This window comes from Camelus ferus, chromosome 9 (genome assembly GCF_009834535.1).
Source record: "Camelus ferus isolate YT-003-E chromosome 9, BCGSAC_Cfer_1.0, whole genome shotgun sequence".
Lineage (NCBI taxonomy): Eukaryota > Metazoa > Chordata > Mammalia > Artiodactyla > Camelidae > Camelus > Camelus ferus.
This window is the reverse complement of record NC_045704.1, coordinates 21,147,039-21,171,519: the sequence shown is the minus strand read 5'-3', so window position 1 is coordinate 21,171,519 and position 24,481 is coordinate 21,147,039. Positions and strand designations below refer to the sequence as shown.

At 44.3% G+C, this 24,481-nt stretch overlaps 1 protein-coding gene, 1 long non-coding RNA gene and 1 pseudogene across 2 annotated transcripts; 1 reads left to right on the top strand and 2 right to left on the bottom strand.

Moving 5' to 3' along the window:
• Nucleotides 1–647: 647 nt before the first annotated feature.
• LOC102511089 (cytochrome c oxidase subunit 7A1, mitochondrial) lies at nt 648–2,096 on the bottom strand. The gene is made up of 4 exons (XM_006184430.3): nt 1,959–2,096; nt 1,365–1,451; nt 1,155–1,239; nt 648–763 (listed from the first exon to the last, which is right to left on the bottom strand). The coding sequence occupies exons 1-4, from the start codon at nt 1,971–1,973 to the stop codon at nt 708–710; spliced, it is 243 nt and encodes an 80-aa protein (XP_006184492.1). The 5' UTR covers nt 1,974–2,096; the 3' UTR covers nt 648–707.
• A 41-nt stretch (nt 2,097–2,137) lies between these two features.
• Nucleotides 2,138–6,520, top strand: LOC116666065. Its single transcript, XR_004322940.1, has 2 exons — nt 2,138–2,305; nt 4,957–6,520. It is a non-coding gene; the product is annotated as an uncharacterized LOC116666065 (long non-coding RNA).
• Nucleotides 6,521–15,373: 8,853 nt separating this feature from the next.
• Nucleotides 15,374–17,180, bottom strand: LOC116666061 (annotated as a pseudogene).
• Between the last annotated feature and the right edge of the window lie 7,301 nt (nt 17,181–24,481).

Sequence of the window (24,481 nt, the reverse complement as noted above, 5' to 3'; positions counted from 1 at the left end):
CCTCCTGTTCTGAGAGTTGGGGGATGACTCTGGCTCTGTCTGGGGCAGAGGGATTCTAGATCTGGGGAGTGAGGTGGGTTTGTCTCTGCAGGTCTTCTAGTCCTGGTTTTTTTCCTCATTCTGGATCCCAGTTAAGCTGTAGTCTCATTCTTGCTGAGATTTCACAGGTCCTGTGAAGACCAAGACCGGGACCTGGAAGCCTGGGCCATCTCTGCTTCTGCTGCAAGAGCTGGGCTGCTGGGAGGTTTCATTGCCACTCCTGGCTCTGTCCCCCAAGGCCATGTTTGTCCCTCTCAGCTTTGGTGCTGGAGTGAGTCTGCCCTCCATTGCCTCTACTTCTGTGGTGTCATGAACCATGCTTAGCATCTTCCTTCACACCCTTGGGCCTCTGCAAGGGGAGGCGCTGCCATCCCGGGATACACAGTCCCACTCCAAGTCCCCAGGCCCTGAAGGGCAGCCCAGAGGTATGTTGTTTGGGGCTCCCAGCCCCTCTGGGAGGGCTGAGAGGCAGCAACATCCTAGGAATTGCCCTGGTCTAGCATGAGGGACTCAGGGCTGGGGTAATGGGCTGTCCACAGGGCAGAGGTCACTTGCTGGTGGGAAGAAGGGCTGGGGGGGGGGCACACACACAGAGGCCAGAACTGGGCTGGGTTCCCCAAGAAGCCAGCACATTTATTGATGCTTTTTCAGGTCTTGCAGACTTGGTCTCACTTCTTGTGAGGGAAGGAGGCCCAGCCAAGACAGTACAGGCTGTAGAGAGTGCCTAGGGAAGGAGTGTGGGGAATATACAATGAATCTGATCCCCTCCCTGAACCCCATCTCAGGCTTCTGAGCCCCTCTGCAGACTCCCCAGTCACCAGCCTGGATCCCAGCCCCACTTGCGTATCCAGTGGGAAATCTTGGACCCTCATCCAGACTAGGCCTCAGGCTTTCTCCCTAGACCCATCACTAGCCCAGGCCCCCTCCTGGGACAGAAGCCCAAGCCCCAGGGTGCTCTTTCCCTTTATGCCAGCCCGGAATCCCCTACCATCCCACACCTGGCAAGCTCAGGACCCAGTCCCCTCCGGAAACCCCAGCCCTGGAACCAGCCCCTCCACTCCAGCTGGAGCCCCTCTCCTCCTGCAGTTACGGCCTGAGCCCGGCATTGCACTCACCCCCCAGACACAGGGTCATGGTCACTCGGTACAGGATGTTGTCGGTCGCACCGCCCTTCAAGTGCACGGGGAGGTCATTGTCCTCCTGGATGTTGGAGCATGCGATGAGAAAGGGGCGCTGCCTGCTCCGTAGATGAAAAGCTCCCGCCACCCCCAACTTCTCTTCAGGTGCCAGCCATTGGCCGGGGGTCTTCCCCTCGCCCCGCCTACCTGGAAGAGTTTCTGTTTCTCAGGCACTCGGTTCTCAAAGCGTTTCCGGGCGGTAGAGCTAAAGGAGCGTACCAGTGCCTGGGAGACCTGTGGGGAGGGGGTGAATGGGTATTGGAGGCACTTGGAGGGGCGTCCCGTAGGGGGTTCCGCTGAGGGGTGGGTATCGGACTCTCCGAGGCTCTGATTTGGGGATAGTCCCGTCCCTTGGGAGCGTCTCAAAGGCGAGGTTCCGAAAAGTCAGCACGAGTTGGGGAACTCAGAACCTGGGAACGTCAGAACTTGATAGGGGGCACCTAGGGGGTTTCCCGGCTGTCTAAAAAGTCCGGAGGGGAAGAGGTGTTAAGTTCCCAGTGCCTAGATCCCAAGGTGTTCAGGGACCCCTGAATGAGGGGAGTAAGTTCAAACCCAAGGCTTTGGGCCAAGTTAACAGTCCCCGGCTGTCTCAAACTCTTGGATTGGGAGCCGGGAGGAGGGTTCCTAGGCTTTTTAGGACGGAGTCCCGAGCCTTGAAGATCCCAGGATGTTTGGGGAGTCTGGTATGGGGGAGAGGGCTTCCGGGTTGGGGGCCACAGCCCGACCCATGGGGGCCCTCACCCGCAGGGCCCTCATCCTGAGTCCTCCTCTTCGGCCTGAGTCACCTCCCCTCTCCGCCCAAGGACAGACGGTGCCCTCCCCTCCCGGGGAATCCCAGGCCACGCCCTCAGCGGGCCTCACGGCTGCGCTGTCCCGGCGGCGCGCTCGGGTTCGTCCAATAGGCCGGCGGAGACGACGCTGCAACCCCTTCCCCGCGCCCCCGCGCCCCCGCGCCCCCGCGCCCCCGCGCCAAATGGTTAGAGCACCCATCTGTTAACTCACCTTGGAATTCTATTGGTCCAAGTGGAGAGGCAAGCGGTCCCAGAGAATAAATTTTCGAGTTGTTCCCGAAGAGGCATCTGCCTGGGGTAAGTGCAATTCCTCAGTCAGGCCCTTCGGGTCTCTCCCTACCCGGTTGGTTTTGGAGAGCTCAGATAAACTGGGGTTCGAACTCCTTGTTCTGTCCACATAGACTGGGTGATTGCATCTCTGAGCCTTAAGTTTCCTGTCTGTAACGGGACTAAGGCAGGATCTTCCTCAGAGTTTCGTTGAAAGCATTAAATGAGCTCATGTGAGAGTATGACCGAGCTAACAGTTATTTCGCAGGGGGAAAAAAGCCCTTATTTCTACCACGGTAAGTTTCATATATCAAATATTTTTATATTTAGTTAATTTTCATTTTATCATGGAAAACTTGAGAGAAAAGCAGAAAAGTATCATGGACCTCCATCTTGGACCCATCACCTGCTTCAATAATTGTCATCCTTATCATGTTTTTCATGTATCTCCCCTACTCAGCTCTTTTTCTTAATTGGTGTATTTTAAAGCAAATTCCAACATCATATGTCATATTTAAATATATATCTCTAACAGATAAGGACTTTAAAAGGAAAAACCTAACAACCCAAAATTTATGGATTGAATCTTGGGTTAGAAAAAAATCATTTAAAAGTTTTCTTCTTTTGGTTTCTGGTACAACGGGCAAATTTAAAAATCTGTAGATTAGACAGTAACAGTCAACAGTGTTAATTTCTTGGTTTTGATGATTGTACAGTGGTTTTGTAACAGAATGTCCTTGTTTTTAGGAAATACATGCTGAAGTATTTGGGAGTAAAAAGGGTATCCTATCCTGTAACTTCCCCTAAAATGGTTAAGAAAAAATGATATATCTATATCCATATCTATCTAATTCTAAATGATTCTTGTGTACAGTAGAGTTGAGCTGTCTCAACCCTGTCAACTGTAACTGTCACACACTGATGGTAAAAATGCAAACTGGTGCAGCCACTATGGCAATCTGGGTCCAGTCAGGGGATAGAAATCACCCAATAGGTTAAACAGGGAGTTAAGAACAAGAATTATTGACTATGATAAAAGAGCAACTATAAGATATAAGGAAACCCTATATGGTACCCTAGAGTCGAGGGAGGGTACCCAAGGAAGGAGAGAGCTGAAAGGGTTTAGACCTTGTTGGGGAAGGTATGGTTTGACCACTGGATCACAGAGAAGTTTGCTAGTTTAGCCAGGTCTGAAGTTGCTGGACAAATTACTGGAGAGCAGTCAGGGAGCAGGCAGTTAGCCACTGATGGTCATGCAGTGGACATCTGGGTGCCAGCAAGGGCAGAGGCCTTTAGGGCAGGTCATGGAGGGTGTTTGCAGAAGGAATGACTGCTTGCTATCGGACTCTCTGGACACAGGTGGCTGGGTGCAGGCCACAAAGGGCTTGCCAAGGGAATTCAGCAGGTGACATCCTGCAGGGGGCACAGGGGCTTCTGAGGGAGCCCAGGAAGGTGGCTGTGTGCAGCTTGGGGGGCTTGTCGAGGGAGTCTGGGTAGGTGGCCCTGGAAAGATTATTGGCAAGCTGAGGTGGGGGCAGGTTCTGTGGGAAGTCCTCACACTCACCCCAATGACACTGCACCCCTGCCGGCCCTGGAACTTGGAAGAAGCCTCTTTCTCCTGCAGTGGTCACTCCAGTGCCCTCCACTGAGAAAGCTTAACAATGTACTGCCTTTAAAAGAGACATACCTAAAAGAGTTCTCTTGTTTATCACAGAACCCATATTGAAGGGAGCATTTGGAGCTGAGAGGCAACAGATGATGGACACAGTCCACCTCGTTGACTACTCAGCTCCCATCTGCACCCGTCTACACACATTTGGACCCCCTTAAAATAACAAAAAAAACTTTCTATTTTTACCTAGCCTTCTTACAAGTGAAGAAGTTTTACTTTTTCCCGGAATGAGAAGACTCAGAGTCCCAACAGCCATTGTGTCCATCACAGTCTGTATTATACTCATAGGAGTATTGTATTACTTCTCAGATTTAGTCAGTCTCACTGAATATTCCATTACCTAAAGACTAAATTGTAACGTTAACCTCCAGTATAGTAACTCATGTATAAAAGTGAAAAAAACAAAGGAAAGAGAAAGAAGAGAATGGTTGATATATACAAATAAACCCCTGCAGGTAACAAGTGTAGAGGAAATATGCAGTCTTCTTTTCTGTGATTGGTCAGGAGGTCAGAGTTGATATCTGAGGCTTCCTTCTTTAAACACCCTTTCCTTTGTTCCCTCGCCCTCAGCCATCACTTGAACTGCTCTAAGTTCTTTACCTGATAGAGCTGACTCACTCCTTCGTTCTCAAAGGGTTCAAATCCTCAGGCATCCTGCTTTTTCTCAGTTGTTGTAGTTTTACATTAACCTTTACTCTTGAGCGTGGAAGTATCACCGGCAAAGACCACTGGAGTCTGTGGGGAAAATAAGATGGAATCTAGGTGATAACAGTGTAATCTCTTCTTTTGTGCTTAGTTGAGTTTTACCAGCCTATAGAGGGCCGTGTGCAGAGGCGGTGAGCAGCTGGCCAGAGCCCTACTCGCAAGGGCTCCGCCCTTCCTCCCTCCGCAGAGGAGGTCCCAATAAAGCAACCCTGCCAACAGCCTGTCGTGGGGAGAGTGTGTACTCCAGAGCGTGAGCTCACACCTCTCCACTCTGATCAAAGAATAAAACTTTCCCTTGCTTCAGAACCAACCTCAGCTTTGATCTGTTGGTGCCAGTGACATCAGGCAGAAAGACCCTTGTTGGGGCTCGACTGGAAAGGATCAGTAACAAATTTTGGCGACCCAGATGGAATGGACCGTGGCCTTTTCGCTCGCATCTCTCCACCAGGCTCCAGGCCTGCCCCAGCTCCAGCAGGCTGATGGCAGAGGCTTTGGGAGGTTAGCGTGAGGATGATTGACCCTGGGTTTGGAGTACATTCTGACGAGGTGGAGCGGCAGCAGCCTTTGGCTGAATTCAGCGCAACTCTGCCCAGCAGCCCAATACCCGGGTGTGCTGTACACGCAGCCCCCAGCGTAATCCAGACTGTGCCCCCTCGAGGGGTCATACTGTGGCATCACTGGGGATCAGAGACTGAAAATCATGCGTGTCTGCCCGCTGCCTCTGACTGGACTTTCCACAGTATTGGATGTCCGGGCAAGGCGGGGACCTGTGAAGGAGAGGGCGCCACGGCAGTCTTGCCCACTGTCTCCCCGAGCTATTGGGTATAATAGTGAGGGGGGCCATTCCCACTCACTTCTTCCCTTTGATTCATAAATTCCAGCTCTGGGAAGAACAGCATCATACTGTGATCTCTGATTCAAAGCATGCAGTGCATCCTGTAAGACGGAATCCCACCCTCTCAGGGTGGTGCTTCCCAGCTGGCACTGTAGACGCTGGAACTGAGTCATTAATAAGCCATTGTACCTTTCATTTGCATCTGGATGATGAGGTACATGGGAAGACCAGTTTGTTCTGTGGTCCTGGGCCTATTGCTGCACTTCCTTCACTTTGAAATGAGGCTTAATCTGACCTGATGCTGTGAAGAATGCCATGATCGTGGATCAGCATTCTTTGAGTCCACATGTGGTGACAGTAGCAAAAGCATTACTGGCAGGGAAAGTCCTTATCCTGAATATCTGTCGATTCCAGCAAGGACCCATCTCTTCCCCTCTCATAATGGAGGAAGTCCAATGTAATCATCTTGCCACCAGGTAGCAGGCTGATTCTCCAGGGAATGGTGACATTTGGGACTCAATATTGGTCTCTGCTGTTGGAAGATCAGGCACTGGACAGTAGTGGTAGTGACAAAGATTCTTTTCTGGACTAAACCTGAGTCTGACTCCTCCGAGCCCTCTGCCTGGCTAAGGATGACCTTGGACTTCTGTCTCCATCCTTATAGAATCCAGTTGTAGCAAGAATCCTGCTAAGTCAGTATAGCCAAAATCTCCCACCCTTGATATCTGCTCATCCTTGACATCTGTCCAAATTCCTTACCCACCCTGGCCCCGCGCAACCATATACCCCCACATAATACCTGATCACCCTGACCTGCCTTCAGCCAGAATCCCTATTAGATCAGTTTAGCAACAAATTACTCTTACCCTCTTGTTAATTTTCCGTCCCCTGTTCCTTGTCTCTAACTCCCACTTTCCCTTGTTGTGTTCAAGAGTTGAGCCCAATCCCTCTCCACTCCTGCAAAAAACACTCCGTGTAGTACTCCCTATTCCTGTTGTGATTGTCCTGAATAAAGTCTGCCTGACCATTTTAACAAGTGTCAGGACAGTTCTTTCTTTAACAGTAGCCAGGCCAGCCTTGGTGATGGGATGTCCTTGTTGACCTCATCCCTGCCACCATGGCTGTTTTGTTTGTGGACCCATTGAGCAAGTATTGGGGTGGTTTGGGAAAGAGGCTGACTGTCATCCACGGAAGTGTCATTTTGTCTGCCTGATTCTAAAGAATCATCTCTGCAGTGGATTCCTTTCAGTGGGCATTCACACAAGACACGATCTGCATGTTCTGAGAAGTTCATTCACATACTTCCTCCCTAAATTTCCTTGTCACTAGTCTTTCACACTTGGCTCTTCCAAGCCCTTCACCGTCTGCCCACACCATAAACTAGTACAGATCCATACTCCTGGCCACCTCTCACTCCAGACATAGTGGACAACCAGATGCACTGCTTCAAGTTTTGACCGCTGTCCTTCAGGTTCATCCCTGAGAGGCTATAATGCCGCAGCTGTCCACTTTTGCCTGGTACCCGCGTACTGTGCAGACTGTCTGTAAACTAGGTTCAAGTTTGTGCTTCCTCAGTTAGTTGATCATAAGGGACACGCCAGAGGACAACAGACTTGGATTCAGGGAGAGGAGGAAATGCAACAGGAGTTAGTGTTGAAGGAGTCTGACTGGAGGTAGAGCAGCGTGTACTGCAGCCTGAACTGCCTCCATAACCGTCTCTTGTTCTGGTCCTCATTCAACGCCAACCACCTTATGGGTGACTCTGAAGATGGGTCAAAGTAACACACTTAATTGAGGTATGTGTTGCCTCCAAAGAAAAAAAAATCAAACAAACAAAACGAAACAATACGCTGTATGCCAGAAATGGACACATTGTAACTGACTATTATTCAATTTTTAACCCCCACCAAAAAGACAAACAAACAAACAAACCCGCAAAACCCTACCAAGCACTGTGCTTCTTTTTTGTGGCAGGTGGTGCAAGTTGCAGCAACTTGTCCTTCACCTCATAAGGGATATCTTTATATGCTTTAGAGCGCTGAACCACCAAGACTTCACTGAAGGGGGATCCCTGAATTTCAGTGGTGTTTTTTCCCCCATTCTCTCATTCATAGAGTATATGCCTTACTGAAGCATCTAAAGTACTTGCTACTTTCTGCTCATCAGGACTAATCAGCATAATGTCTTTCTTATAATGGACCATTCTGATGGTTTGCGGAATGTCAAGATAATTGAGATCTTGGCAGGACAATATTATGGCAAAGAGCAGGAGAATTCATGCAGCCCCAAGGCAGCACAGTGAAGGTATATTGCTGGGCCTGTCAGGTAAAAGTAAACTTCTTCTGGTGATCCTTGAAATTGGTATGGATCAAAAGGCACTAGCCAGGTCCGTATCTGCATACCAAGTACCAGTCTGTTGATTTGCTCCAGCAAAGTTACTACCTCGGGAACAGCAGCTGCAGTTGGAGTAACCACCTGATTAAGTTTAAGTCATTCTCCAAGATATTATTTTTGATACATTTTGAAATAAATTGCAGATACCAGTTTCCTTCCCCAAATACTTTATTAACTAGACAGCATCATTAACTTGACCTTCAGGATGTGTGAAGCCATGGAAATGAGGACTATCCTATGTGGCTGAAAGGAGTGTTAATTAGAACCAACCTTTCTAACAAGGAATTGCCAGTTTATCAAATAGCTATATAAAAATAAACACAGGCCTGTAGGCCAACAATCAGCTGTAGCTGCAGAGTCAACTGCCCTTTTAAATGGGGGTGGCAGATTGGGAAACGACCCCGATGTCCTTTTGCAATATGATTTTGCATGCTCATCCCAATTTTGCGATCCCTTGAACCCGAGCTTGGCCGTATAACTTGCCCTGGCCAAAAACAATCACACATTATCCATTCTGACACTAATGGGGTATAAAAAAAAGATGTTTATGCATTGAGACTTGCCCTCTTGTGCTGATATTCTTGGGAACTCTGGGACCAACAACATGTGAAAAAGCCCAGGCTAGCCTGCTGGGTGACAAGTGGCGCCAGGCCCAACACTCCCCACTGCTCTAGCTGAGATCAAGCCAATCACTAGACAGGAGTGAGGGCATCCTAGACCACCAAGCCCCAGCTGAGTCAGGTCAGAATTGCCCAACCAACCTGTAGAATCCTGAGAAATAATAGATACGTATTATTTAAAGTCCCTAAGTTTTGGGTGGCTTGTTATCCAACAGAAACTAATTGACATAAGGACATGGGGACATGACACTCCACTTCACCAAAGCCCCCACCAACCCCTAATATTTCAGATCTATTTCACTCATTTATATTCCCTGCCTTGTAGGCATTTGATTGCACCACTCATGGAATAGGAAGCACGCGCCCAACTTCAGCATTGCTCCCTACTCTCCCATCCCTCATTTCTGAGGAGGAATCCTGGGTCTGTCACTTCTGTGCACTTCCCGGCCTCTGCAGCACCTTGACCCTGGTCCAGACCACCTGATCTTCTCCAGGTTCATTGAACCAGTCTCCTTTCTGGTCTCCCTGCCGAGATCTGTACCATTATCTAGCAATCAGCTGTGACTCAAGAGGGTAATAAAACTTACTTCAACAAGAGGGCAATGGTTATGGCCCAGGCAATGTGCCTAGATTAAGCCCCAAGGTACCAGGAAGTCTGGAACAGTATCTACCTGTTAAAGACAGTGACGCCCCAGACCTGAGAGGCATCTCTAGGTCCTAAAAGCTAGGATGCCTGAGGCTATTGGGCTGCTGGAGAGATTTTGTTTATATATGGAAGAGCTGGTATAAGGAGGACTTTCATGAGGGAGGTGGGACAGTTGCCTCCTCCTTTTCAAGCAGAGAAAAATGATCTTTCTTTATTTCTTGCTATGGGGCTGCCAGCTCCTAGCATAGACCAGTTGACCTGATCTCATCACATCACACTAAGGAAGGACTAGGGCGAAGGTGGACTTAGTATTTACCTCGAGGCATTTCACAAGAAATCTGTCTCTGATCCATTACACCTCATGTCCCCCTTCACGATGAAGTAAATGAAGGTGAATATTAATAACCTAACCATGTGATTCAGTCACATTCCACGCTGTCGGCTTCTTTCTGTCCTGAAGCCATCAAGTTCTGCTTATTTATCATTTCTGCTCCCCTATGAGGTTGGCTTGCCATGATCTCTTTAGTGACCCTTATGGCATGATCGTTATTTTTTTTAATTTTATTTTAAAAAACTTTGGGCGGAGGAGGTAATTATGTTTGTTTATTGATTTATTTCTTAATGGAGGCACTGGGGATTGAACCCAGGACGTTGTGCATGCTAAGCAGGCACTCTACCACTGAGCTACCCCTCCCACTTGGCACAATCTTTACATTTCAGATGATAATAGCTTATTGACCAACTTTTCTATAGCTTTTGTTCAGAATGCTGAGAGAGAGAGAGAGAGAGAGAGACAGTGTGTGTGCGCATGCGCGAGCTTGATTGGTTCAGATCCTCTTTCTGTGCTTGGCCATGTCGTTGGTCTGTGTGGCACGAGTGGCCAAGTCCAGTCAGCACTGACTGAGGACTTCAGGACGACTAGGCAGCAGAAACAGTGGTGGGTAGGGGCGGGGGTGGCCAGAACCAGCAACAGATGGCTGCTTCAGGGCTGTGGCATCTCCTTTTACCTGGGTTAGGTGCCTGAGGTGAAAATAGCTGTGTAGTTAAAACTTCCCATGTAAGTCCCCTGAGACAGCACCACATTGGAAGGTGAGATACCATTTTTCATTAACATCAAGAACAGTCCTTTTTCCTCCCATGTTGAAACAGATGACTGCGGCTTTGGCTAAATATTGATGTTCATTTTGGGTTTAGGGACCATGTTGTATGAAAAATGCACTCACCTCACTCATCCAGGTAAGAGATGGGAACCAAGGAAGGAGTTGATTATACCCACATCTCGTACCTACTTGGGAGCGTGTGCTGCTGACTTTCTGGAACGAAGGGCAAGATAATTTTCTGTTTAAATAAATACTTTTCATGATCTCTTTTGGTTTATTGTGAATCCACAGAGCTGGCTCTGCATAAGTTAAACATGCGTGCAAAATGACTCCGCTGCATAGCAACTGCCTTTGCTTCTTCCTGTCTTACCCCACCTCCACTGCTCAGTTCTCCCCCCTGGAGAACAGCATAGCTGCTCTATTTATCTGTCTGTTGTTGACTCTGGACGCCGCTGCATCCCCAGCACCCGGTACGTGGGTGGACTTGACCAGTGTTTGTTTAAGGAAATACAGTATAATCCAAATGTTCTCTAACTTGGTCCCTCCCACCCACTTAATAAAGCAGGACCTCAGTGCTTTTCCTGGATTCTAGCCATCTAGCTATTTCTGGTCATCCCCAGGAAATGACTGCACATGTGCCCAGTCACCCAGCTGTACCCCCGTAATCTGCAGCGGTAAGTGTTCAGGGAAGAAAGTAGAAATCGCTTTGGAGACTGGATACCAGAAAGGTTGGAAAGGCTGAAGGAGTGCCTTCTAAGCAGGCCTGCTACCTAATGTATGGGGCTGTGTGCAAAATGAAAACGTGGGAACCCTCATTCAAATGGCATGGGACAAAAATCGCCATTAAAAATACTAAAATAGAAAGCTGATTTCTTTCTTCCATGATTGCCCTTAACCTGTCATGGCGTTTTTAATTTGCTATTCAGTGTCGTGCTCTCTAGAGCAAGGGATACCCAGGGGTGAGTATGCCCTCCCACAGTCACCTGGGGGACCTGCCCTGCAACTTTGTGTGTGCTTACAACGCTGGGCCTTGGCCTCCTCCCCTCCCACCAGCCACTGGACCAACTCGTTGTGCCCTGGCCAGAAGTGGAGAAGTCGAACAAGGCATCTCTCCTTTCCACACACGCTTGCTCCCTACAGGGTAATGCAACTTCCCTGCCAAGAAGAGTCAGGAACCTGGATCAAAGTGTGAGAGGGAAGAACAAATCTGACTCCATATTAGAGCTGTTCCTTTGTAACCCTGTGCTCTGTCTCCTATGCATTGTCAGACTGGTTCCTGCACCTTTTGTAAAAGAATGTTGCCTATAGCCCTGAAATTTACAGGATAGCTCATTCTCAGGGCTCTGACACTTTTCCAAAGGATTCTGACACCAAGAAGTTTGCAACAACCAAGCACAATCCCTCCCCTTTTTAGTACAAAAGGAGCCTGAATTCTGACTTGGGGAAGATGGCCTTTTAGGACATCAGTCCCCCATCTTCTCAGTTGGCTGGTTTTCCGAAATAAAGTCATTATTCCTTGTCCCAACTCCTTGTCTCCAGATTTACTGGCCTGTTGTTGGGCAAGCAGAATGAGTTTGGACTAAGTACAATAGGTGGGCAGCACACTTGTCCCTGCTGGGTCACCTGCTAAATGTGCCACAGAGTGACAGCTGAGGAGGGGGTAGCTGCCACCCTGCCCTGATCTCAGAGGCCATGTGTGTGGTGGACCTTGACCCTCCCTATGCCCAGGCCCCCAGCAGGCAGAAGAATAGGCAGCTAAGTGCCTGTCTCAGGGAGAGGGAGAGTGGGGGGAGGAGAGAATGCATACAGGTCAGACTCCAAGTCCCTGGTGCCTGCTCCATTGTCCCAGCAGACTTCACTTCAAAAGCACAAATGCAAAGATAACATTATTAAGAATCTTCAGATGGCAACCGCAGAGCATTAAACCCCACACTCCTGAGGGTGGGCTCTGTGCAGCAGCACTAGCTGCATGCTCTTGCTTCTAGGCTAGTCCTGCGGGAATGACTCCCAGGACTTCTAAACACTGACTTGGGAAAGCTGTTCTGAGTCTGCCCTGCAGGGGTGGAGTTGAGAACACACCCTGCAGCACTGACCTTGGTCAGGAAGCCCTGGTCAAGAAGCTGCTGCTGCCATCCCTCAGGTCTCCTTTAGGAAGGGATTCCTCAACTTTAAGGACAAAAGGGTTCAAACTCAGGCTACAGAGCCAACTGGGGGTGTAAGCTCTTCCGCCCTTTATTGGCATTAACACTTACGGCTGTAATAGAAAGGCACCAAAATACTGTGGTTTAAAGCACATGGAACTGACATACCAACCAACGTCAGTATTTGGACCTTATTCGGATCTTGATATGAATAAACAAAAAAAAATTATGACATTTTTGAGACATTTGGAAATTTGAACAATGATTGACTTTTCCAACATTTTATTATGAAAAATTTCAAAGATACAGGAAAGGTGAAGGAATCTTTTAGTAAACACTCATGTACCCACCACCCAGATTCTATAAACATTTTGCTACATTTGCTGTATCCCATAACCAGCCACCTATGCCTCTATCAGTCCATCAATCCATACTGTCTTTTGATCCATTTCAAAGTAGATTGCAGATATCAATGTTCTTACTCCAAATACTTCAGCATGTAGCATTGACTAGACTGCTTGGAATATTTGATTATATTAAATAATTTAAAATTTTTATATATGATATTGATATTGTGGTTGTGTTCTTAAAAAAAATGAGTCCCTATATTTTAGAAATACATACCCAAATAGTTTTTGGTGGAATGGAATGGTATGAGGTCTAAGGTATGACTGCCAAATAACAAATTACCCCAAAATGTAGCAGCTTAAAACAACAATAAACATTATCTCATGGTTTCTGTAGGTCAGGAATCCGGGCATGGTTTAGCCCAGCTACACACAGCTTGGGTTAGCGGTGGGCAGGAACCCACCAGGATTTGCCTGTTGTGTGTGGGGAGGGAGACTGCTCCCAGCCAGGCAGCCTTCTAGAGTCCAGACCAAGCTTTGGTGTCACTCTGCTGCCATCTTGTGGCAGATCTCAAACCCCAGCCTCTCCTACAGGGACCTTCCCACATTCTGTTTGATGTTTTAGGACTTGCTTTTAAAAAACTTTAAACTTTCATCCACCCAGTTACTGAATAGATCATAAATAATTCACATGGTTTAAATTTCATAAAGGTGAACAGGAAGAAGAGAATTCTTTCCCCGAGGACCCTCTGAGTTCCTTTCCGGGGAAACTATTCTATGTTATTTTATGTATGTACAAAAAACAAACAAACCAAAAACACCAAACCCCCAAATACAGCAACAACAACAAAACCACAAAAATATACCCAGCCTTCTCTAGTCACAAAAGGATAATTTGTTCCTGAAATCAGCAAATTCATTCAACAATATTTATTGGTCCTGGTTTGAACAAACAAATATGTATGTTTTGAACAAACGAAAAAATATAAAAAATATATGACCCAATAGATAAATGTGAACACTGACTGGATATTTTATTCTATGAAGAAATTAATGGTTTTTTTTTTTAGGGGTGATATGGAGCTTGAAACGGTACACAAGCCCCCATGTCCCTGTCTTTTGAAGTAAAAGGCTTTTGCTTTAGTCTCCCAGGCCTCCCCTGAATGTCAAAGCCTGGCTCAAGAGTTAATAATTAGGAAATGTGAAGATGTAGAAACAAAGGACAGCTTTTGCGCCAGGAAACTGGTAGCAGTTTACACTGTAAATCAGCCACATAGCAGAGTCACTGAACTCCAAGTTCCCTGAAAGACACAAAGGTCTGACACACATTCCTAAGTTGTTTGTACAGAAACCAGACCCCCACCAGATGAAAACTGCCCATCACAAGCATGAAGACCCCAGATTGCTTGAAGCCAGAAGATTGATGATGCTCGAAACTTCACCTTGATGACAATCAATCCAAGAACTGAGCACAAGCTGATCGCATACTCTGCAAGCCCTTCCCTCATACTCCCTTTAAAAACTCTTCACTGAAAACCATTGGGGAGTTTGATCTTTCGAGTGCAAGTTGGCCATTCTCCTTGCTTGGTGCCCTGCAGATAAACTCAGAGCTTCCCTTCACCACAACCTGGTGCCAGTAGATTGGCTTGGTGGGGAGCAGACCTAAGTCCAGGTTCAGCAACAAGCTTAGGTTCTTCTCAGGTCTTTTCTGAGCTTGTGTTTTCCCCTGGGCACATGCAGTGACTTTCTAAATCCCCTCGTATATTGGTTTGATGTTGAATACCCTGCTCTTTAAATGTATAGCTTTTGGAAGGGGAAAAAGGGACAAAATGAAGGGAAAAAACAAAAACAAAACAAAACAGGTACTGTCACTTTAAAACTCTTGGAAGCTTCTTCAGCTCATGGGTTTGCAACAATGGTGGCCTGCTTCTGCGTCTGCATTTCCATGATCTGAAGCACTAATTGGCAATAGAAATGCAGAGCCCTGATATTTGGAGGACAAGGTCCTCATTGCCCCACTGGCTCCCTCAAGCCACTCTAAAAATGCAGGTTTGGCTGCCTGCCACGGGGCTAGGAGACAGGGGATGGGTAGCTGCTACCATAGCAACTAAGCTGAAATACACGAACATTTCCCACAGTTTGCCAGCCAAGCCTTCCTCTGGAAGCTATGAGCCTTCAAATAGACTCCAGAATTCCAGAATAGTTACAGCAGAAAGATTTTGCAAGTACAATTGTCTATGCAGTGGACTCCTGGCACTTCTGACTCTGCCATCTTCCCTGACGTCACTGGACTGTTCTGCTTTCTGTTCGTATGAATTTGATTTCTCTAGGTTCTTTATGTAAAGTGGAATCATACAATATTCATCCTTTTGTATTGACTTATTTCACTAAGCATAATGTCTTACAAGTTCATCCATGTTAAAGTATGTGTCAGAATTTCTTTCTTCCCTAAGGCTGAATAGTCCATTATACCATATTTTGTTTATCCATCCATCCATCAACAGGTCCTTTATTTTTAATTTGTGCAAAGATGAAAATACTGGGCCACACAAATAATTGGCCATAAATGTAATAATAGCAACACACTTTTCATGTATCTTGATATTATTCTTTAATATTACTTAAAATGGTGACACTTCATGCCTTTCAATTATTCTTCAATACAGATGAATCATTCTTCAATACAAACTAAACTTGTTATAATATTCATTCTCTTCATGTGGCAGCAAGTTTAACATAATTATTGAGTATGGATTTTGTAAAGCAAAATAATCTTTTATCTAAACATTTTTCTCTGATGTTTAAAATTCTCTTCTGGAAGGTAATGATTAAAGTTTGAAACAGAAATGAGATATAACAGACAGGATTTTAAACAATATTTGCTGTTTTATTTCATTCAAACCATCTTAACACTATTCTTGCCAATATATTGCAACAATGTTGATGATTACTTTTAAGTTTTGCTTATCATAATAATTTTCTCTAGAGTCCTTGAATATGTTCCTCATGTTGAAACATATAATTTCCCCTGTACTTTCAACGCAGTCTGTTAAGAATGCCCAGAGTAACAGTTAAACGTGTCAATTTTGTTTGTCAAATCAGCAGCTTTGAAAATACTTCCCAAGTGAAATTACTTTTCAAGCAGAAAAATGTGCGTCTCATTACTGAGTTCAGTTAACCTACTTAGTATTGCCCCTCAAGACAATCAACAAATTTCAGTATGACAGCTCCAATCTTCGAGCAAAATATATTATTTCAAAAATTCAGTTCTTTGATGAACTTCATTTGAGCAATTCTTGCTGCATTTTTGAACACTTTTAGTAAGAGTCAGAAGAATCTCTTTGAGTGCCAATCATATCCTCCCATGGGTACCTGGGGGTCACTCCATCCTCTGGTTACCACACAACCTGCCGTCCACAGCCACTGTTTGCTCACTCTATTCCTTAGTGCCACCCCTCGGGGCCCTGCATGGCATTCTGTGTCCTCCTCTGGGGCTATGAGTATGTTTGATCAATAAACATGCTATTGAATTTCATCTGTTCATTATTGGGAGCAATCAAAACAGATCATTCCTCAGGTGACGAACCTAGAGGAGCTGAGGTTCTGGCTGAGGGTGGTGGAAATACAGAATGGGCTGTGGAAGAAATCAATTGCAGCCTTGTGATCAGTTACAAAAGTGAGGATTGTAGTGGCTTTGCTATTTTCTATTTCCCTATTATATGTGTGTATTTATTTGTTTATGTTAATATTTTCTTCTCTTTCCTTTTTTTTTTTTTCTGCAAAAGCTTTATTGTTCTAGTTGGTCCGAGGCTTGGGAGAGGGCTCCAGGATGGTTAAAAAGCGGCCTGGTGACTGCAGAGAGAGGCTTCAGGCAGAAGCCCTGACACCAGAGGGGCTCCACAAAGGCCGCGGGGTTGCAGAGGCTCCTGGCCGTGCTTGAGGGTGAGCCTTTGGGAGAGATGCTCACCCAGCCCAGCCTGGAAACCAGAAAGCCTGCGGAGGTGAGTCAGGTGGTCGCCCTTCTTCTTGATGAGTTTCACCTGCTCATCCAGGAAGTGGCCCTCCCGGAAGTCACAGAGGTGTGGGTCTGCGTGGGCAGAACCTAGGGCATGCAGATCCAAAAGGGCCTGGTTCAGGTTCTTCTCCAGGACAATGACAGCTTCCATAGCGTCCTGGTTTTTACCCCATTCATCTTGGGATGGCTTCTGCACGTCCTGGAAGAGAGTGTGGCTGACGTGCTGGTTTTGCATTTTCAAGCGCCCTTGCACTTCTCCTCGGCCGGTTCACAGAAGTGGCCCACGCACTCCAGAGCCACATCATTGCGGCCGAAATAGACACCCAGAGAGAGGTAGGTGTGGGAGGCCCGCAGAGAGATGCATGTTGACCAGCTGGTTGACGGTGGATTTCACCGTGGTGGAATAATTCTGACGAATCTGGGAGCTCATGGTTGATGGGTAATAAGAAGTTAAGCTCTAAAAATGGTGTTGGCTGGTCCCGGAGGCCGAGGACAGCAGAGTGGCTGGTTGTGAAGGTTGCGACTGGAAAAAACGGCTGAGCAAGTGGCATTCCTGGGTCTATTTGTCCAAACACTATTGAAGCAAGAGACAGATCTGCAGGACCGCTGATCGCACTGCCTCCTTCATTCATTTTTATTTTATAAGCAAGTTGTTGGAACTTAATTTACAATTGGGCCTTAGAGTAGCATTCTGTCAGACTTTGACAGAATTTGAGGAGTAGTGAATATAGCCAGTGATGGATACAGTGACTCTTGGGTCCATGCATCTCCTCATTTGGAGAGAGTGATAATTTCTTCATTTGGAAGGAGGACAGCTATAGCTTGTTAGAGACAAGAAGTTCTTGCTGCTGTTGGATAGGGGTTCGCACGTGTGCAGAGGGTGCATATCGATGTTAATTAGTCTAAGGGGTCGATTGTGCTGATTGTTGATTTATTGCCTTTTAGCTCTAAATTTGCCCTTTTGTCTGCTCTGTGAAAGTGAATATGGGCCCACTGAAAAACTGTTTTTCCTTTGCCAGCTGGTGTGTTGATAAGCTTCACCCGTAGAGGTTGATGGAGAGAGACTGCAGGGTGAAAAAGGGTTTGTGTCCTGGTTCTAGTGTGTTCAATTGTCAGGCTCCTACAGCGTGCTTGGCTTCCCTAGTGCCCAGCTCCTGCAGTGTGGGCAGTTTCTCTAGCACCAGGTTCTGACAGCGTTCCCAGCTTCTCCAGCACCCGGGTTCTGTACCACAGGGCATGTCCGCCAAGCAACACCTGGTGGCCAGCAGCTTTCCTTAGTATGGCCCTTGGGTGGTTTTATAGCAGAGTGCCCAGGTGAGACACTTCCCCTCAAACAGCTTTCCTTGACACACTGGAGGTGGATTTCCAACAAGTTCCAAAGGGCAGATTTCCAGCAAGATCCACCAGCACTTCTCTGCCATTCGGTGAGCTATGCCATGTCCTCTCCAACAACATCTGGACCTCAGCCCTGGGAGGGCCTCTTCCTGGAGTGTTCTGTATCAGGCCTAGGTGAGCTGTGGAACCTGGATGGCCCCACAGAGTTTTCCAAGTTGGGACAATGGGTCTGGAATCCCCAGCATCAACTAGTAATTGGATATAGGCATGCCTTGTTTCATTGTGCTTCACTTTATGGAGCTTTGTAGCTATTGTGGTTTTTACAAATGAAAGGTTTATGGCAACCCTGTGTTGTCAGATGAAGCTTAGCACTTTTCAGCAATAAAGTATTTTAAAATTAAGATATGTACTTAAAAACAAGATATAGTGCTATTACACACTTAATAGACTGCAGTATAAATGTAACTTTCATATGCACTGGGAAACTAAGAATGTGTGTGACTCACTTTATTGCAGTATTCACTTTACTGTGGTGGTCTGGAACCGAACTCACAGTGTCTGATGTATGCATGTATAAGCGATCTCTGGGAAGGGGATATTACACGGAAATCTTTCTTTAGCTGAGAGCATTCACTGAGAGGAACCCGGTTGCAAAGCATCGCTAGCCAATGCTCCAGGCAGATGAAGGACTGAGTGCTTTGGTCCTGAAACAGTGACCTGGGCAGCATATTACAGCATCCTCTGGACATATCAACAGGTGGTTGCTGTCTGTTCATGTATCTTTAATGAAAATTTTTTGCAATAATATAATTACAGAGAAATATACCAGGGCATGACATTTTCACTGAATTTTATACATTTGATAAAACCATTAAACTAATATTCATTATAAAGTCTTGCATTGATTTCCTTTTATAATGTGGCTCCAAGAAGTCTGCTGAATCAATCATGTCTCTCAGTATTTCCATCATTTATGCCTCCACAAGCAGTGGAACTTGAACACATCTCTTCATGTCATCATTCTTTTTCTTCTAATAATAAACCCATCCATTCTAAGGACAATTAATATTAGTTCAAATAAGATGCACATCTGGATTTTTTAAAAGTCTCATTTGATAACCTCCTTTCCAAAAAATGCTCTGAAAGTTTGTAACTGAAATTCAGTTGAACACTTACTTTGCTAGCAGTAGATAAAATTCTCTTGAATTTCATTTCATAACTAAGTGGAAGTGCCAGTATGAAATTAAACTCAGAACTTTGACTAAAGGGGCAGACTTTTCTGAAAATTTCCAAAAAGCCTTTTAGTAGTCACCATTCCTTCCTTCCTTTCCTCCTCATACCCAGAGACAGTTGTGAACCTTGTGGTCAAAAATAAGATGATAAACAAGTGTATAGTGCCAAGAGCATCCAATGAGAGAGAGAATCATCTTTTTAAAAATGGTCCCAGTGTTTTGTAAACTAGGTTTATATTTCTGATAATGTATGCTTTTAAAGCCTTTCTGATGCTTTTCCAAGATAATGTTACTATTTCCTAAAGGCAAGATTTCTACTTTTACTTATGCATTTTGGAGAGTGAAAATTTGATTCCTTTCAGCTTTTTCTTTGTTTTCTTATTCTGTATTTTGAAAACATATCGAATGTACCTAACTTTACACTAGCATTTGTGAGCATATAAATAGGACTTAAGACATATTTTTCAAGTTTGCTTCCCAAGACTATCCCAAAAACAATATATCATTTTGTTATCTCTTGATAACATAATTATTATTTACATATTATTAAACATCACAGCCTACTATTATAGAAATCATAATATAATGTATAATATATAAAATATACTTTTATAATGTATTGTTTTTAGTATATAATATTTTATTTTTATAATATAGTTACTTATTAAGGAATAACTTCCTGAAATTTTGTCCAAACAAATATCCTTCAAATTTTGGCTGTTGTATCAGTTTTCTGCTACCAGATTGGCTTAAAGCAATGCAAATTTATTCTCTAGTTATGGAGATAAAAGTCCAAAGTCAGTTTCACTGGGCAAAAGTTAAGATGTTGGCAGGGCTGGTTCTGGAAGGGGTAGTCCTTTTCCTTGTCTTTTCCAGCATTCAGAGGCCTCCTGCATTCCTTCGCTTGTGACCTCTTCTTGAACCACTCCAGCCTCTTGCTTGCATTGTCACATCTCCTAATACTCACTCTGATGTCCTGACTCCTTTTTTTAAGAGCCCTTGTGATTACAGTGGGCCCACCTCGATAATCCAGGACAATCTCCCCATCTCAACACCCTTCCCTTAATCCTATCTGCAAAGTCCCTTTTGCCATATAAGATTCTAGGGATTAAGATGTGGTCATCTTTGGGAAGCCATGGTTCAGCCTAACAGCCAGCTGCTTTGGTTTGGTCCTGTCTGTAACCCTGTGGTTGAGCATGACTGAAAATGGAGGCCTGGCACAGGGACTGGCCCGGCAAGTGCTTAAATGGTGCTAGCCTTGAGGACTGTTCTGGCTTTAAATCACTTCAGTTTTGCTTTTTCCCACTGCCTGTTAATATTCTGACTATCTTTTGGAGGTATCTTACTGGGCTTGCTAAGAATCCCAATGTGGATTCAGATCCTGGTCCTGCTGCTTGCTTAGCTTTAACCACCCCATGTCTGTTTCTTCCTTTGTAAAATGGGGCTGTTACACATCCCCCGGCAATGTGGGCATGAAGGGAAGAGGGAGCTGATTTTACTCCATAATAATTAGCACTTAGTCATTATAAATGGTAACAATACCAGTTCATTAATTAATAAAGAAAAAACATGTGTAAGTATGAATGTATCTAAATAAATTATCAAATACTTGGTAATGATAGTAAATAGTAATCACTGTAACTGCAACCTCCCTCCCCTTCCTGATCTTTACCCTGATCTTTTTGCACCTTAATGCACAACACCTTCCAACACGCTACAAAATGTATTCCTTATGGTGGTCCTTCTTCCCCCATTGGGATACAGCCTCCATGAAGGTGGGGCCTTTTTGTTTGTTTTCACTGCTGTATCCCCAGTGCCTAGAAGAGTGCCTGGCATATAGTAGGTGCTCAATAAATATTGGTTTAAAATTTTTTAAAAATTTTTTTGGGGGAGAGAGGGAGGTAATTAAGTCTATTTATTTACTTATTTTAGATAAGGGATTGAACCCAGGATCTCGTGCATGCTAAGCATGTGCTCTACCATTTGAGCTATACCCTCCCCCCTCAATAAATATTGTTGAACTGAATTGCAGTAAAAGTGAATGTCCTCAACCTTCACTATGGCCCAGGCATGTTCAAAGCATTGATCATTTATCTCCTCACGTGAAAATTACCATCTAGGTACAAATTATGAAACCGGTTCAAGGCCACTAGGCAAGTAACGCTGCAGTACTTGAATCTGAACTCAGGAATTCTGGCTGCAGGACCCGTCACCCTAAAGTACCTCTTTGTGGTACTCAGGAAAGGGGTGTGTGTTCCAGAAATGTCCTAGCAGTAGAAGCAAAAGAGATTTCGTAATCATCAGGGAGAGGGAGGCCGAGGATGGTTCCTGAGTGTCTGGCTTGGGGAACCAGGTGGGCAATGGGGGGGCCATTCGCTGAAAGGACCGAGTTAGAGGAACTTACTTATGACTAGGAATGGCTCAGTTGTTTAGGTATGTCTGCAGTTATTTCTGTAACTTATGAAACTTTTGAGTTGTTATGTAATATCAAACTTTCCTTTCTGGTTTTAGGCTTATTATGTACTGGAAACTCTGCCAGTTTCTTCAGTTTTAAGCTTTCATGGTAACTTCCTGAAGTACTATCTTGAGCCCCAAATTGAAGCTTAGGGATGCTAGGTTATCATCATCTAGCTAGTGATAGAGTCCAGACCCAATTCTAAAGCTAATATTTTCAATATGGAAGATAAGGTACCAGAAGTCATAGTTGACAGCCTATTTCTGACGGGGAAGACTAGGGAGACTGTGACATCATTAGATAAGACGTATTAGAAACATGGAAGAAAAAGAGGATCTGGGGGCTATAAGGTGAGGGTAGTGAAATGATAGACCTGGTTTTAGATACTACATTTGAGATGCCTGTGGGATTTCTAGCTGGAGTCGTGAAGCAACGTGGTCCATCATTAATGTTGCTTACGAATCTAACAAAGATGAAATATCAAACTTTATTTCCAAAATTAAAATATATGAAGTCTTTGGAATGACGTATGAAATTCTTCTTTAGCCAGGGTTTAAGGCATGGTGACCTCTAAGTGTGGAATTTCACATCTATATCTTTTTTTTTATTATTTTTTTGTGAAAGGAAGGTTCTCCACTTACATCTTCTCCTCATAAAAATACTCTATCATTAACCTAATTTATTAACTCAGTCATCCAACAAATACCTGACTGCCTCCTACAAGCAAAGAAACAGATACAATTCTCAACACATCAAAGATTAAGAATTATACTAAAAGTTGTACCAAGTTAGTCAATATTTTTTAATACAAACAAAAAAACCCCTTCACATTCCACAATTGTGTCTGAAATTTTTTCTTTTTTGAAAAGAAAAGAGAGAACTTTGGAAAAGAATGTTGTTTCTAGGAAAACCTTTTCCTAAATTCCTAATTCTCCGAATACATATGAAACAACGTTCTCTGCCAACACAATGAGAATCAGCTTAAACTGGATTTAGTAGAAAATTTTATTGTTCTCCCTACTAATGGCTCAGGATTATAAATTCTTACTGATATTTTTAAGTCCCATTAAGAAATAATTCCTGAAAGGGGGTGGGAAGAGATACATTGGGAGTTTGAGACTTGCAGATACTAAAAACTATATATAAAATAGATTAAAAAGTTTATTCTGTATAGCACAGGGAACTATATTTAGTATCTTGTAGTAACCTATAATGAAACAGAATATGAAAATGAATATATGTATGCACATGTATGTCTGAAACATGCTGTACACCAAAAACTGACACAACATTGTAAACTGACTATAGTTCCATAACAAAGAAAAAAAGATAATTAATGAAATATTTTCAGATGTCATCATATAACATCTGAGTTCAACTTTGGAAAGAATCCAGTGAAAGAATTAGTAGATGTGGCTTCAGACAAATACTACTGGCCATCAGTTGGTGGTTTTTATACAGGGTGATGAGAATGTGAGGGTTCACTGTACTATACTTAGTTTTGTGTATGTTTGAAGTTTTCCATAATAAAGACAAAACGTGTATTTTCAGAAGTAGAAGCTGGGAGGAAATATGCAAAAATGATAACATTTATGGGTAAGGTATGATAAAAGTGTTTTTCCCTCCCATTTTTCTATATTCTCTGTATTCTATTTGAGCATTTTTACTTTTTTGTAAGGCCAAAAAAAAGCTTAAAAATGATCCTTATTAATCTCTTTCATACCTTAGTTCCTAGCATTGCCACTTTCTGTGTTTGGACCATGAACTGACTGCATTTTACAGATTATCTGAAGAAACACTGACTTTTATCCTTTTCAGTCATACACTCTGAAAGTTGTACACATGGACCTTTATCCTATCCTGTCTTGCCCTTGTCTTTGAAATTAGGATTCGCCACTTAAGACACCTTGCACAAACTACTTAATCTCTTTGACTCTCAATTCCTTTATCTTAAAGTAGAAAAATAAGCCAAGTCAGACATGAATGACGATGCAGGCAAGTAACAAGGCAGGGAACTAACACTTGGTGAGTTTCAGACGTTGTACTAGGAACTTTATACATATTTATTCCTTTCAAAAATAGCTCTTTTAAGTAAGAAAAATATGACTACCTCAATATTAAATGAATAAAGGATATGAACTTACAATGGACTTATTCAACTCACAATATTTATTGAGCACCTACTATATTTTAGGTACCATGCTGAAAGCAACACCAATGGTCAACAAATACATGAACAAATCAATCAAAGGAATGCAAATGAAAACAAAAGCAACTTTTCACCCATCAGTGATGTTTTCTCAAGGTTAGATGAATGTGGTGCTTTGGGATCTCTTCTAAAGTGGGCAGACACTCAGATGCATAATCTTCCTGAAGGCACTTGAGCAATGTGTATAAAATGGCTTAAAATGTATGTTTATCTAAAAAATGTCCAACCAGGAGAATGAAGCAGTCCTAGTGACCCAACTGTGGTTTGCAAATACCATTTTGGAAAGTACCAAAATCCCAAAAGGAAAGAGGACTCCTTGGAAAATGGCTACTTCAAGGTGGGAGGTAGGAAATGAACAAGATGAGCCTGGAACATCCTGTTGTGGCAGACAGTGATCAGACTAGTGGGGTCATATCAAAAGGACACAGGAGTGGGGAGGGTATAGCTTAGTGGTAGAGCACATGCTTAGCATACACAAGGTCCTGGGTTCAATCTCTAGT

What these genes read in the sequence shown, in the direction of transcription:
- LOC102511089 (XM_006184430.3), bottom strand. An exon ending in AGAAACAGAAACTCTTCCAG is followed by an intron (nt 1,240 to 1,364) that starts GTAGGCGGGGCG and finishes TCCAACATCCAG; the next exon opens with GAGGACAATGACCTCCCCGT. An exon ending in CATGACCCTGTGTCTGGGGG is followed by an intron (nt 764 to 1,154) that starts GTGAGTGCAATG and finishes CTCCTTCCCTAG; the next exon opens with GCACTCTCTACAGCCTGTAC.